At 38.8% G+C, this 13,829-nt stretch overlaps 6 protein-coding genes across 6 annotated transcripts; 3 read left to right on the top strand and 3 right to left on the bottom strand.

Moving 5' to 3' along the window:
- Nucleotides 1-204: 204 nt before the first annotated feature.
- V1514DRAFT_20898 (kinase-like domain-containing protein) lies at nucleotides 205-2,542 on the bottom strand. Its single transcript, XM_066924691.1, has 5 exons — nucleotides 2,307-2,542; nucleotides 1,366-2,163; nucleotides 1,060-1,296; nucleotides 898-1,007; nucleotides 205-840 (listed from the first exon to the last, which is right to left on the bottom strand). The coding sequence occupies exons 2-5, from the start codon at nucleotides 2,155-2,157 to the stop codon at nucleotides 252-254; spliced, it is 1,728 nt and encodes a 575-aa protein (XP_066784419.1). The 5' UTR covers nucleotides 2,158-2,163; nucleotides 2,307-2,542; the 3' UTR covers nucleotides 205-251.
- Nucleotides 2,543-2,751: 209 nt separating this feature from the next.
- V1514DRAFT_328177 (uncharacterized protein) lies at nucleotides 2,752-3,852 on the top strand. Its single transcript, XM_066927126.1, has one exon. It carries the CDS (start codon nucleotides 2,858-2,860, stop codon nucleotides 3,743-3,745), a length of 888 nt encoding a protein of 295 aa, XP_066784418.1. The 5' UTR covers nucleotides 2,752-2,857; the 3' UTR covers nucleotides 3,746-3,852.
- Nucleotides 3,771-5,129, bottom strand: V1514DRAFT_304699 (uncharacterized protein). Its single transcript, XM_066925638.1, has 2 exons — nucleotides 3,920-5,129; nucleotides 3,771-3,862 (listed from the first exon to the last, which is right to left on the bottom strand). The coding sequence occupies exons 1-2, from the start codon at nucleotides 5,030-5,032 to the stop codon at nucleotides 3,839-3,841; spliced, it is 1,137 nt and encodes a 378-aa protein (XP_066784417.1). The 5' UTR covers nucleotides 5,033-5,129; the 3' UTR covers nucleotides 3,771-3,838.
- Nucleotides 5,130-5,539: 410 nt separating this feature from the next.
- Nucleotides 5,540-7,421, top strand: V1514DRAFT_328175 (pre-mRNA processing factor 3-domain-containing protein). Its single transcript, XM_066927125.1, has one exon. It carries the CDS (start codon nucleotides 5,599-5,601, stop codon nucleotides 7,348-7,350), a length of 1,752 nt encoding a protein of 583 aa, XP_066784416.1. The 5' UTR covers nucleotides 5,540-5,598; the 3' UTR covers nucleotides 7,351-7,421.
- V1514DRAFT_328173 (p115 like vesicle tethering protein) lies at nucleotides 7,337-11,542 on the bottom strand. The gene is made up of 5 exons (XM_066927124.1): nucleotides 10,935-11,542; nucleotides 10,829-10,882; nucleotides 10,586-10,781; nucleotides 9,335-10,529; nucleotides 7,337-9,275 (listed from the first exon to the last, which is right to left on the bottom strand). Exons 1-5 carry the CDS (start codon nucleotides 11,223-11,225, stop codon nucleotides 7,502-7,504), a joined length of 3,510 nt encoding a protein of 1,169 aa, XP_066784415.1. The 5' UTR covers nucleotides 11,226-11,542; the 3' UTR covers nucleotides 7,337-7,501.
- A 37-nt stretch (nucleotides 11,543-11,579) lies between these two features.
- On the top strand, nucleotides 11,580-13,681 carry V1514DRAFT_328170 (ZIP zinc transporter-domain-containing protein). Its single transcript, XM_066927123.1, has 6 exons — nucleotides 11,580-11,902; nucleotides 11,950-12,049; nucleotides 12,102-12,169; nucleotides 12,222-12,419; nucleotides 12,467-12,821; nucleotides 12,929-13,681. The coding sequence occupies exons 1-6, from the start codon at nucleotides 11,774-11,776 to the stop codon at nucleotides 13,327-13,329; spliced, it is 1,251 nt and encodes a 416-aa protein (XP_066784414.1). The 5' UTR covers nucleotides 11,580-11,773; the 3' UTR covers nucleotides 13,330-13,681.
- Nucleotides 13,682-13,829: the final 148 nt, after the last annotated feature.

Here is a 13,829-nt window from a genome sequence, read left to right as displayed (position 1 = left end):
TGTCATCTAGCAGTAGTTATCACTTGTCTAAGAATTACGTAACTACGTTATTGGGCGGCTTGACGATAATGACGCCTGTGAGAACTCACTTCACCTTGAACGGATTGCATTACACGATTAACTGCTATTCGTCTTACACAATCTTTCGTGCTTTATGATAACATATCCCCTTATTATGACAAAACAATACTGATCTAAAATATCAAAACTCCATATGCAACCTACAATCCTAACACCCCTCACCCAACGCGCTAAGGTTTTGTTACACCAGAAGACAACAACCGAGGAGGCTTCCTTTGCCATAATTCAGAACCAAATTCAACGTTACTAAAAAACGGATGCGCCTTGATTTGTTCAATCGTTAACCGTTTGGAAGGTTCGGTTACGATTAACTTTGATACCAAATCTTTTGCCACAGGTGCAAACGTAGGTGGAAATTGATAATCAAGCTTGATGATTTTTTGGAAAGTTTGATACTCATTCGATGCCTTAAACGGTGGCTTGCCCGAAATTAATTGAAACAAGATGCAGCCAAACGCCCAAATATCGGAACTCTTGCCGGTTGATTTCTCTGTCAACAACTCCGGTGACACGTATTCAGCCGTACCAACAAAAGAGTTTGCTTTTTCTTCTTCAACAGCATCTGATAATTCTAAGTCTCCAATCTCCACATTTTCATCGTTATGATTATGATTATTATTAATATTATTATTATTGTTATTAGTAGTAGTAGTAGTAGTAGTAGTAGGAGTATTATTGCTATTATTCTTTTTTATATCAAGTAATTTTGCGGTTCCAAAGTCGGTTACTTTTATTCGAAAATTCTTATCCAGAAGAATACTAAAAAAAATTGCTTAGAATATACGCATCATCATCTAATTTAATTTGCAAACTTACTTTTCTGGTTTTAGGTCGCGGTGAATAACCCCACGACTATGCATAAACTCGATTGCATCCAAAAGTTGAGCCGAGTAGTATTGGGAACATTCAATATTTAGATTTCCCAACTATTTCATGTTAACCAGAAAACGTGTTGCAGCAATTTATTGACAAACTCACCCTTTTCAGAACAGAGAATAACTCTCCATTAGGCGCGAGATCGAGTACAAAGTATAAGCTTCGTTCATCTTGAAACGTGTAGTATAACCTGACAATACCAGGATGATCACCCAGTCGGTTTAATGTATTTTTTTCAATATTAACATATTTCACTTTTTTCTCCTTGATGATGTGACGTTTGTCTAAAATCTTTATGGCGTATTCTCGCAATGTTTGTCTATCAGTAGCAGCAACAACCTAAATAAAAGAAAAAAAAAGTTTAAGCTAAATAATTATAATAAAGCAACATGAAGTGCAAACACGTACAGTTGAGAATGAGCCTTCGCCAAGTACTCGACCAAACGTAAAATCGCGAACACCTTTCTTGATGGTCTTTATTTGCACGTTTCCATTTGCGTCTGCTTCCTTCTGCACGTGCACAGCTGCTCCTCGTTCTGCCCACTCGTCTGAATTAGACTGGCCTCTGATTTGATATGCTGTTCTAGGGGAAGTGGAGGGAAACAAGGCAGCTTGCGCAGCTTGCGCTGCTTGACTCACAGAAGTCACAGGATCGTTATTCAAGTTTGGAATGACCGGAAGACCAGCCACGGTCTTGGACTCCAATCTATATGGAACTCGTCGAGTGCCATTATTTTTGGGCTGAGTCGAAGGTGACTGAATTTGATGCGTGATCGATTCTTGCGACTGTATCTGCGTTTGTGAATTGTGTAGCCTTGTGATGTCTGTTGAAGATGAGCTAGCGTTTTGAAAATTTCCAGGTAAAGCTGTATTGTCTGATGGAGTTGTTGAGATCACGGCTCGCTGGCGGTTTGAATCCGGCAAATCTGACAAGGATGATGAAAACGGAGCAGTCACAATAATCGGCGCTGGAAGTAACTGAGGTGAGCGTTGTTCATGATCCTGATTCTTTAAATTTGGCACCTCCACGTTGGAAAAGCTCTTGTTGGATTTGATTCGCTCACTCTTTGGTCTTTTCTTGCGAAATCGAGAAACATGGTAGTCGTTTAGATCAGAATCCTCTTCCTTGACATCTTCTTCCGCTTGCTTTGACGAGCTTATTCGCAACTTGCCAAACAGCGATGCAATTGATCTCGTCATGGTTGTCTTATTATCAATTTATGGGTTATTGAGCGCCCGGTCCTGTTGCCAGCTGAAGTGGGGAGCGATGAACAAGTTTAATCAAGATATATAGATTACTTCTAAAGTGTCCTTCATCCAAAAAAAAAAAAAAAAAAATACAAACCTACAGCACACAGTGACAAATATATAAATGAAATTGGCAGCTGTCCCGCTGATCAAATTGGTTTGGGCCCTTTTCTGTTGACGCTGCTCAATATTGCTTAAATGGCTGGCCCAATGCGGTGATGAACTTGCTTACCCGGCCCGCAATCCGAGAAGGGCCGGTTGACGATTGGTTTATGCAACCGCTGCAGCCGTGCCTTAATAAGAATGAGTTGCTTGTATCGGCCATTGCGACCTTATATTGAAACAAATAAGTGAAAAAAATAAAACCATGATACCTATTGATATGCCTCATGAGTACGGGAATTGAAATTATTTGTCTGGCCGCTGTGTAGTTGCTACTGTACACAAATATAAAAGCCATTCCTGGCTATGCAATTATGACGTCAGTGTGAAATTAGCTAACCCTTAAAATTGGGTTCAGAATCGTCATGCCAACTCACAACTTCAAGCAGTTCTATCAGGCCGAATTGATGTTTTTTTTCGAGTGTATAAGTAGCAGATACATGATAACCAAAAATTTGTTTCTTGTTCATCTCATCTCGCATATAAGAAAATGTTTGCATCGGGAGCTTCAAAGATCAGAACAAATCCTAAGGAATATCAAGGATTACTTAAACCTTTATCTAATCTCTCAGCAAATCATGTTGCCCCTTTATTCGCATCAAACAAGACTCCGAATGCTATGCCGCCATTGCCGTTGTACACGTCGGACGGCGAGATCAATCACCTCAATCATTATTATTATTATAATCATTTGGCTTATTTTGAGAGCATACCTCCATCCCATCTAGAGATGATTAAGGACGGTCAAATCGAAGCTCAGAAATACCATCATCCAGTATCAGGCGTGAACTTGGAAGACGTTGTGCATTACTCCAGACATGGCATTACCAACCGGCGTGACCGTGGATTCAGGTCAACTGAAGAAAAGATACCTCCTGCCGATAATATTACTAATTTTGAACGAGATATTACATCTGCCGTGGATACCAAAAATTCTTGTGGTCTTCATCTTTATAAACGCAGAAAGAATGAGTTGCATGATACCAACGATAAATCTCATGAAAGTGATAGCTCTAAAGGCGGAAGGAAATTTTCGCTAAGTTGGAGAATGCTATTGCCTAGATCTAGTCGTATTTTTTCTCAGAGTTTTAGTAAGTCTTTTGAGTCCCCATCGTCTGTAGATCATTCGGAACATTGTATTGTTGAAACCAATAAGTATGACATACCCAAGCACGATCAATTACAATCGGGTTCAAACTCTGTTATCCTTTCGTCATCCATGGTTGAAAGAATTCTTCGTGAAGTTCCTAGAGTCTCGTTCAGCGTGTTTAGCAGACATACTAGTACGAGTTCTGCCAATATTTCTACAGTTCCTGATCTTCCTGTGAGACGAGTGGTGTCATCTGATTTAAGTCATACTTCTATTACTGATTGCTGAACTTTTTCTTTTTTATATTGATATTCATGTATTATTTTTGTATAACTATGAAGTATATTAAAAAAAAAAACTTGATACAGAAACGTGAATTAATTATTTTCTCAATGGCAATCCTAGCTATACATAATTGTCAGTTTGTTTTGCAATTTCTATTAACTAATACTTCGCACTTACTGCTTCATATGCTTTGTCTATAGCAACCATATTGGCTACACTATCTTCATGGGAATATAGCTTAACGTCTTTTCCTCTGACAGCTTTGGCAAATGCTTCAAGCTGATATGCATACGTACTCCATGTTTCTTTACCCGGTTCAAAATAACTCGTGTTCGTAATCTTTCCGGTTACGTTATCCTTGACCGAGACGTTATGATACACGTGGGGTAGTAATGGAAGAGTATATACCAAATTCTTCTTTGACGATTTAATAATTACCTTAGGTATTATTCCCAATTTCCATAAAGTGGTTACTGGTGTGATCATTCCAGTATAAATTGTAGCTTTTTTTTTTTCGTTGGAAGCAAATGAAAATTCGACATTCGCATACGTATCAACTCGGTCGTCCCGAGGGTCGGTAATCAAGCCTTTTTTGAGCGCTGTTACAGGATCTTCATTTAAAAAATAGCGAGTCCATGATATCGGATAGAACCCCATGTCCATTACACTTCCACCAGCAAGGTCGTAATTAAATCTGATGTTACCATTGGAAAATCTAAAGTTTGTGCATAATGAGGCTTCAACCGCTTCAATCTCACCAAACTCCTCAGCATCAGACACGATTGCTTTAACTGCCTTGGCTGCCGGATGATACCACCAATGAACAGCTTCCGTTATTAATACGTTTTTGTCTTCTGCATAGGCAAATAATTTGGCGGCTTGATCTGCATTTGAAGTTACTGGTTTTTCCAAAAGTACCGGTTTCTTTCTGTCAATTGCCTTGATGGTCCACTCAGCATGTAATCCGTTAGGAAGTGGTATATAGACCGCATCAACTTCTGGATCGTCTAAAAGTTGGTCGTAATTGTCGTGCACGTGCGGGATGCCATACTTTGACGCATACTCTTCTGCTTTTTCCTTATTACGAGCTGCCACAGTCCATATCACAGCCACATCAGGCATTAACTTTGCCGGATTGATTACCGCTTTGGGCGCAATTGCAGCTGCACCAAGAATCCCGATCCTGATAGGTTTTGAAGACGCATCAACTGACACGGTTGAAGACAGTTCAGCCGGTTCCGGATACTTTGGAAAAAGTAAATTGTAAATTCTTAAAGGTGATAATGACATTAACTATGATCTAACCGGGCGCTTATATTAATTTTTGACCCCTATAGAGCAGTGGGTTTTTGAGAACGTCTTGCACTTACGTTGCACATCTTATCGCCTTAGCTTCTTGTTTCCCCGGGTCAACGTGCTGACCCAAAGTCATTTAAACTTCACTATATTAAAGTAATTGCATCGGGTACGATCCCCTTGCCTACACACTTTATGAAGAGGAATGCTGTTGGTTTGTTTGGTTCCCGTAACATCTCTTGCATGAAGAAAATTACCACCTATGTGGATAAATTTAAAGTTGTAGACAATCAAATGGCATATCTACTAGAAGCTAATGTTTTAATGTTTTTGGAAAAAGGGCACCTATTCTGCGTGCTGAGCTGGAGCCTTGACTTATAAAAAGCCAACTATAGTATTACGTAACGCATTACATATATATGGTCAAGGGTTTTGTATCACGTGACGTTAGTTAGTTATTTCTTTTTCGACATATTGATCTTGAACTATTTCATTGGCGCTGGATACTTCATACGATTCACAGGAGTTCAGCGAGCTTTTATTTCACATAGAAATAAGCAATGACAGATGCTCGGAAGCGAGCTCTGGATGGGGATTTAAACTCGCCGACTTCAAAAAAGCTCAAAAGTCACGATGGCTCGCCAGCACCGTTGCTTCCCACTGGTTCGACAGGAACAGCAGGATCAGCGAATGATATTATAGCCAGGGCTAAAGAAATTGCTCGCCAACGCAGATTGGCTGCAGCTCAAGCAACTGCAGAACGTATAGAAAATCAGAGATTGAATGGATCACCTGCGCTTGTATCCGCGCCATTATCGACACCCGCGCAGGTTTCATCTGCAGCACCCGCAGAGAAAAAGGCAATAGACATTCAAAAAGTTATGGCAGATATCGCAGAACGAAAAAGGAAGATTGCAGAAGCTACTGCAGCGATTTCACAAAGCACAGTACCGCCAACTCGAACACCGCCTTCTCACGGACAACAAGCCAACCCTGACACGTCTTCTCACCGAAACGAGGGCGATGGTCCGAAAGTGCATGGCGGCTTAAATGTAGGACTTCATCCTGCATTATTGAATGATATTCAACATACAGCGTTAAAACAACGACAACAACAAGCGAAATCAAAAAAACAGTTAGAATTGTTGAACGGACCATCTCAAGATGAGGTCGATCCTTCCAAGAATCCATATTACGATCCCAACATTGAAACTCGACCGAAAGAACGAACTCGGAGGGCATTAGAGTTTAATGAAAAAGGAAAATATATTGAACAAGGAAATGCGATTAGAGCGCAAGCAAAATTGGAAGAATTGAAAAAGCGAATTCAGGCATCTAGTAAAATTGCCGGTCTTGATGAAGAGATTGACGTTGCCGATATGGCATTGAAGAGGGAAGAACCACCTAATGTGGAATGGTGGGATCAACCTCTGCTCACAAACGAAACTTATGAAGATATTGATAATGCGTCTCTTCTTAAGATATATACGGAAGATTCCCCAATTACAATTTATATTCAACACCCAGTTCCAATCGCCGCTCCTTGGGCTAAAAATGAACCCATAATTAGGCCACCACATTTAACAAAGAAGGAAATTAAACGGATCAGAAAATCTGAACGTGCAGAGAAACACAAGGACAAGCAGGATCGAATCAGGCTTGGATTGGATCCTGCACCACCACCAAAAGTTAAGCTAAGCAACCTGATGAGCGTTTTGACTAACGAAGCCATTAAGGATCCTACAATGGTGGAGCAACGAGTTAGACGTGAGGTTGCTGAACGTGCAGAGAAGCACGCACAAGACAATCTTGAAAGGCAGCTAACTGCGGAGGAAAAACATCGAAAGATTCAGGAAAAATTGGAAAATGATGAGAAAAGAGGCATCGTTTCGGCGGTATTTAGAATTGATAGCATGGAAAATTCTCAACATCGTTATAAAGTTAATGTTAATGCTCGGCAGCTGGATCTAAAGGGTGTTACGATTTTAAACCCGAAGTTTAATTTGGTGGTAGTTGAAGGTGGTGCCAAAGCAGTAAACCAGTACAAAAAACTTTTGCTTAACCGAATTGACTGGACTGACAGTTCTTATCGAAATCAAGAGAATGGAGAGTATGGCTCAGAACCATCGGAATCGGTGCCCAATTTATCAAACAATACATGCGAAATTATATGGGAGGGTGAATTAAAGCAACATTTATTTCGAAGATGGAACACAAGGACATCGGAATCGGAAGCTGAAGCTCGCGAGATTCTAGAGAGAAATCATACTGAGAATTATTGGAATCTGGCCAAAAATTGGAAGCACGAATAATTTGTATTGTTACTGTAATCTTCAGAAAGTATTGTACATTAGAAACCGCTATAATAAAATAATGATTACGGCTTTGCTTTTTTGTTTGATCGTCATATGCAAATTAAAACACTATCTACATGCAAACTGCTGAACTTTCCTATACTTGTTGTTAATCAACTTCGTCGTCGTCGTCATCTTCACCTTCATCTTCATCTTCATCTTCATCTTCATCTGCATCTTCGTCATCGTCTTCATCATCTTCGTCCTCTTCTTCTACTTCATTCCTATCTTTCTCTTTCTTTTCACCATTTTCCTCAAGATCGGCAAGAAGTAACAGCATATTTTCCATTTGCTCTTCGGAATCTTTTAAATTAATCGTTAATCGAGAAACTTCTGCCTTTTCGGACTCAAGTCGATCTCGTAGTTGCGACAGTTCTGTTTCTCCATTCACCTGTTTTTCTTCAAGTTTTCTAAACTTATCTTCCGATTCCTTTACCGCATGATCACTCATTATTAATTTTTTCTCGGAATCTTTAAGCTGCCTTTTCGCATCCTTAAGCTGCCTTTCAAGCTCTTCAAGCTTAGACCTTTCTTTTTCAACTCCATTATTCTTCAAACCATTCTTTTCAGGAATCTTGGACTTCTCAAAAGCAGCCACTTGTTGCCTCAATTTTTCACATTCAGATTCAAGCTCGTTTTTGTTCTTTTCCAGATTTTGGACCTTATTTTCTAATAAGCCCTTATCCGATTTGATATTAGAAATATCTTCATTATTTGCTAAAAGTTCAGTGTTTTTTGACGCTAGTTCTTCAACTTTAGATTCTAAACTGGTTTTCTCAGACTTGATATTTTCAATTTCCTCACTTGTCGTCGACCGTTCAGCTTGAAAGTTTTCAATCACTGATTTTTGCTTTTCAAGTTCTGCTTCAAGTTCTTTTACTTGTGAGTCATGCGAGGCACGTTCAGAATCCAAATTTAAAAATTTGGTTTCAAGTTCAGAATATTTTGATTGAAGGTCCTTGAGCTTGGACTCTGACTCTGCGCGTTGGGTCTGCAAATTCTTCACCAGTATTTCCAAGGTTGATTTTTGCTTTGTTATCAGATCCACATTTGAGTCTAGTTGCTTTTTCTGCTTCTCTAAATCTTGCAGCATACTGTGCGTATACGAATTTGAACCCTCCAATTCCTTCAACCTTGAATCCAACTTTGATTTTTCCTGATTATAAGATTCTTTTAAAGAACGAAGATTAGACTCAGAAGTCCGCGCCTTTTCTTTGACCTTATCAATCTCCCTTTCGAGTTGTTCATTTTTGTTCACTGATTTCCTAAATGATTCTTCTAATTCCTTAATCTTGCGTTCTGACTTTCCTGTTTCTTGGACGAGAGTCTGTGCGGTACTACGTAAGTTTTGTTCGATTTTCTGGTATTTGTCTTTCTCTTGCTGCAGTTCGCGCTGTGTAGTAGCTAATGTACTTTGAAGGTTTTTATATACATCTCCAGACTGCTTGAGTTTAAATTCTACCGATTGCTGATCTTGTTTCATTTCTGATATTATCTCGTCTCTTTGCGCCAGAATCTGCTCGGTATTTTTCTTTTCATTCTTTTCTTTTTCCAATGCTTCCTGTAATTCTTCTAATTGAACTCTCATGGTTTCCATATTTTGAATAATGCTTTCATTTTGAGCTTCCACTGCGTCAACACTAATGGGATCTCTATTTGGATCACGATCCAGAACTTTAATAAGACGACTGTAGTTATCTTTAAAAAAATCAATGAACACTCTATTGAAAAAAGCATTTGGCAAGCCAGTTTCATCTTTCTCTGTGGATAATATTCCTGCTGGGTCGAAATCTCGAACAAAAGAATTTTGTCGAAGCAATCTCAACTTCGAAACAAAGGTATCACGTCCAATGCGGCTAACAATCAATCTATGTAATACAGGCCTAAAAATACTAGGGTTAAAAATATTACTGCAAAATTTGTCAAGGACATATTTTCTTACCTAGATATTGGCGATGCAATGGTGCAAAACCCATATAACACGGCAAGTAACGAAGTACACATTCCTTCAACAAGTACATTTTTACTCGCAGATTGAGACACGTTAGCAACTAAAGATTGAACACTAGATCCTTCACTCAAAAAATCATCGATTGCTTCATAATCTTCATATAACCAAACATTTAATAGCATCGTGTAGGCCACCGGAATTCGCGCATCAAGATTAAATTGCAGTGATGCCACAAGGTTTGCCGATACAGTCTGGATTGCGGTAACGACTTCTTCGCCTTGCTCTTGATCGCCGATAGTGATACTTCTAGCAATGTCTTTTAACTCTTTCCCTCCTTCAAATATATGCAACATTATTATACAAGAAAACCAAGTTTTATATGGATCCGTTCGAAAGTCGGTCTCATGGTCAAGTATTCCACTCAGAAGTTTAAAATTTTTTGAATCCGTATTGTCGTTAAAATACGCTTCAACTGCATCTTCTAGCAATAACCTACGGGTTTCGTTGTTGTTAGAAAAGTATCCTTCGAGGCACACACTAGCACCAACTCTGAGGTCAAATGCGTAAATAAATGAGCTACCAAGAGCCCAATTCAATAGTGCTTGAGTGACGGGAATTACTTCTGGCTCTGGTTGTCCCACATTAGCCTCGCTGAGTGCCGAGGCGTTGATATAAGGAACATCAATATTTGAAAAGCTTTCTTGTATAGTTTTATTTCCGCGAATCAGATCACCTGTAGCCACTAAAGCTAATGCGCGTACTTGTATGTGCGTAGAATCTGCAAATGCAAGCCTAAGAACATTCATCAAAACGCCTGCTTGGAAAAGTATATCTTGATGAGCATGGGTTTCTAAACTCCCCTCGACAACAAACAATCGGCAAATCTCCAAGACCAAAATCGTATTTTTCACCCGGTGATTATCCCAGTTTGATGCACCTTTCTGGACCACCATCAAGTCAGACAACCGAGGAATGCAGCTTGTTTCTCTGAAGTAGTTCTGATTCGAAGAATTAAATCTTAGTAGATTTGCAATAAGATTTAAGCAGTCTCTAACTACAATGCCTCCTTCAACACCGCCTTCTCGTTCGATCATATTGAAGATTTTGTCAAATGTATTTTCAAACGCAACCAATTTTTGGATATCTGGATACCTATCAACAAGTTTGACTAACAATATAACAGCCTCTATAATCAAAATCAGTAACTGACGCATGAAACCCATAAATACAAAAAAATCTTACCATTTTGAATTGCTTCTCTGGCGTCGTCTAAAGTAGAAACCAGTCTAGATATTCCCAAAGGAGCAGCAAAAACGCATTGCTGAGTGCGTTCTGGCCGGTTCAATAAAATTGCCCCTAACAATTGCAAAGCATACAGTCTTACATAAAAGTCGTGATTTTCAAATATATCTATAAGAAGGGAGATATGTTCCTCATGCTAGACAGCGTTAATAGAAAATATATGGGGATCCTGAATGATATTACCTGAGTAAATTCGTCTGCGAGCCATAAAGCAATATAATCTACTTCGTTCGTATTCTAATCCAATATTAGATCAATAATCATATTAGTTGTTGAGTAGTCCACGTACCGTTGTCTTATCTTTAAGAAACAGTAACAAAATTGTTTCTAACGTTGCCCTGACTGTTTCAGAATCCAATCTGTCACGCTGAAGTTCAGTAATTAGACCACGAAGACCACCTGCAACTACTGCTTCTCTGTACTCTCGACAAAATCCTTTGAGGCCAAGTACGGCCGCCCTTCTATCTTCGAGTAAGGTGGAATTAAGCAGTCGATCACATAGCCTAGTAATCGTCTCAGTGGCAGTCGAATTTTGTTTGGGTTGCGTCTGTGCTAAAATGCCAGAGAATAAATCCTGCATGACTGGTTCCTTTGACACTCGAAACTGATTAAAAACCCAAGGTTGGACTATATGTTGACAGATGATCTCAGCTTAAAAATATTGTTCTATATCCACAATGGTACCAATAAACCCATAATTTGCAATATAAAACTAAATCACAGAATAAATAATTACTATTATAGAACCAAGTACCTGATCTTCGCTATAATACAGATGCAGAACACAGAGAAGAAGTGACACGTTTCTTGCAACAACGAGCCAGTTGGTATTTTTAGAGTTTGCGCTAGAAAGCATTCACCGCCAAATAGAGTTTCATAGTCATGGAATATTGCCCATGTTAGTCCTCGACAAAAAGTGCATATACTCACAACAACGATATTCTAGACTCTAGGTGAATACGTCAAATTTGTTTTGTACTCAATTGTACTGATAGGACGTATACTACATTTTTCTATAGAACGTGGATCTGAAGCGGTGCAGCAAGCTACAAAGTTGTCCGTTTTAACGCTGTTTCATTAGTTATAAATAAGTCACTGAGGCGGTTAAATTCAAATTATTTGTAAATAATGTTTCGATTGTCGATATGGAGTCTTTTCACAGTTTTTTTACTATTGGGTGTATTAGCAGTTAGCTCAGCAGAAGTGTTAACGGATTCTGGGATATTTGATTTGGAATATATTGAGGATGCACTTCATGTGAGATCGACTGTCAATCGCTATTTAAATGAAGCTAATTTAAATAGAAATGTGGAGTTGTTCAGGAATTAGACAAAATTAAGAGTTTTTCGAATACGGGGGAATCAAGTGTGATTGAAAAGGCTTTTGGAATCCTTTTTCCATTTGGTAAGTAAACTTCTTCGTCTTCGGTTTTTCATCCTGATGGCTTATTCTTTAGGACCGGGATTGAACGCAATTCTTGCAACAGCTTATATTTCGGGTCCTCCAAATTTGTTCCTTGCATTGGTATCTTGTCATTTTGCTAATAATTTGCCACATCTGAAAACTAATAGTGCAGATTCCACCAAATATTGATCCATCATCATTATCAATATTAGTTTCTTTTGCAGTTGGTGGACTTTTAGGAGACGTTTTTTTTCATCTTTTGCCTCAAACATTTTTGGGCGAAAGCCACGATTCAGATCATGTTAGCTTTGTACTTGTTGAGGAACACAGAAACTCATTGTTGGGACTAGCTATCTTTTTTGGTTTCGCAGTAAGTGGCTTATTATTTTGCTTCACCATTTTTCTGATTGCAATTAGGCATTCATAGTGCTTGATAAGTCAATGCGAATTTTTAGTGGTGAGGGTGGTCATGACCATTCTCATAATCGTTCGCATTCTTCTACAGATACAGGCCATAGTTCGTTGACATCGGTGTCAAAGCCGGAGAATAAGGGCCTAAGGAACCGAAAAAATGTGAAGGAATCTACTGAGACCGAAAGAACGCCAGAAGAGATCTCCAAGCCTGAGCCAGCTGCCTCAGTCAAGCTTTCGGCATATCTTAACTTAATTGCTGATTTTTCGCATAATATTACTGACGGCTTAGCTATTGCGGCTTCATTTTATGTTAGCGCAGGCGTTGGTGCGACTACCACGCTTGCTGTATTTTTTCATGGTATGTAGACTGTAAAAATTATTGTTGCAATATATGTTACTAACTTATTTATAGAGGTTCGATATATGATCAAAAATTGGGTCGACAATAAAAACTAACTATGCAATAGATTCCTCATGAAGTTGGTGATTTTGCTTTATTAATTCAGGGTGGCTTCTCAAAATCTAAAGCTATGGGAGCTCAATTTATCACTGCGATTGGGGCATTTTTAGGCACGTTCATTGGAATTGCAATTCAATATTTGTCTACTTCAGCTGAGAATCTAGATAAAGCGCACGTACGAGGATCGGGCGGTCTTTTTGGAACCACCGTTATTGTTGGGGACTTGGTGCTTCCATTTACAGCAGGAGGATTTTTATATATCGCAACAGTTGGAGTTATTCCTGAAATATTGGAAACAGACTCTCGTCTGACGACCTTTGGTGAATTAAAAAAAGGATTTTGGCAGGCTTTTGCTATGCTTCTTGGTGCTGGAATGATGTTGTTCATTTCCTGGACTGAAGCTTGAATAAATTACATGAAGCGCATCTTTTAACAAAGCGCTGCTTATAGATGATGTCGCAGCAGCAAGTGATGACTGATGAATGCTGTTAAAGTGACGTACAATGTAATGTCAAACGCGTTGATATATACATGCGTGTATGCTGAATATTGGAGATGGTATTTTACGAAGCAATACTAATTACTAAAAAAAACAATACAAGAAAATTGGCCTTAAAACTAAAAATATTTGCATCTATCTGGTGTTCACTTAAACATTTGGGAATGAGGCGAATAGCTTAACCTGTTGGGAGGAATCAAATTTGTCCTGACCCAAAACAAATCGACCACGTACATTAACATACTATGACACGACAACCTCAATTATTTGATCTGATCAAATTCATAAAATAATATTAATCTTTCTTTAATTCATAATAACAGTGAAGCTCCATGCTATGTATATCGATATAAAAAAACTGAAGGATTTTAACAAGTTTTCGTATATATGAAAAAGGCACGCCCACC

This window comes from Lipomyces japonicus (genome assembly GCF_038497905.1).
Source record: "Lipomyces japonicus strain CBS 7319 unplaced genomic scaffold V1514scaffold_11, whole genome shotgun sequence".
NCBI lineage: Eukaryota > Fungi > Ascomycota > Lipomycetes > Lipomycetales > Lipomycetaceae > Lipomyces > Lipomyces japonicus.
This window is presented reverse-complemented; position numbering and strand designations above follow the sequence as displayed.

Excerpts from the sequence above, each read along its gene's own strand:
- V1514DRAFT_304699 (XM_066925638.1), bottom strand. The coding sequence starts at position 5,032 with ATGTCATTATCACCTTTAAGAATTTACAATTTACTTTTTCCAAAGTAT. Across the intron at positions 3,863-3,919 it reads TAGACAAAGCATATGAAGCA|CTAGGATTGCCATTGAGAAA; the intron begins GTAAGTGCGAAG and ends AATTATGTATAG.
- V1514DRAFT_328173 (XM_066927124.1), bottom strand. The coding sequence starts at position 11,225 with ATGCAGGATTTATTCTCTGGCATTTTAGCACAGACGCAACCCAAACAA. Across the intron at positions 10,883-10,934 it reads TTCTTAAAGATAAGACAACG|AATACGAACGAAGTAGATTA; the intron begins GTACGTGGACTA and ends ATATTGGATTAG. Across the intron at positions 10,782-10,828 it reads TCGCAGACGAATTTACTCAG|CATGAGGAACATATCTCCCT; the intron begins GTAATATCATTC and ends AACGCTGTCTAG.
- V1514DRAFT_328177 (XM_066927126.1), top strand. The coding sequence starts at position 2,858 with ATGTTTGCATCGGGAGCTTCAAAGATCAGAACAAATCCTAAGGAATAT.
- V1514DRAFT_328170 (XM_066927123.1), top strand. The coding sequence starts at position 11,774 with ATGTTTCGATTGTCGATATGGAGTCTTTTCACAGTTTTTTTACTATTG. Across the intron at positions 11,903-11,949 it reads ATATTGAGGATGCACTTCAT|AAATGTGGAGTTGTTCAGGA; the intron begins GTGAGATCGACT and ends TAATTTAAATAG. Across the intron at positions 12,822-12,928 it reads GCTTGCTGTATTTTTTCATG|AGATTCCTCATGAAGTTGGT; the intron begins GTATGTAGACTG and ends TAACTATGCAAT.
- V1514DRAFT_20898 (XM_066924691.1), bottom strand. The coding sequence starts at position 2,157 with ATGACGAGATCAATTGCATCGCTGTTTGGCAAGTTGCGAATAAGCTCG. Across the intron at positions 1,297-1,365 it reads GCGAAGGCTCATTCTCAACT|GTTGTTGCTGCTACTGATAG; the intron begins GTACGTGTTTGC and ends TCTTTTATTTAG. Across the intron at positions 1,008-1,059 it reads TATTCTCTGTTCTGAAAAGG|TTGGGAAATCTAAATATTGA; the intron begins GTGAGTTTGTCA and ends AACATGAAATAG.
- V1514DRAFT_328175 (XM_066927125.1), top strand. The coding sequence starts at position 5,599 with ATGACAGATGCTCGGAAGCGAGCTCTGGATGGGGATTTAAACTCGCCG.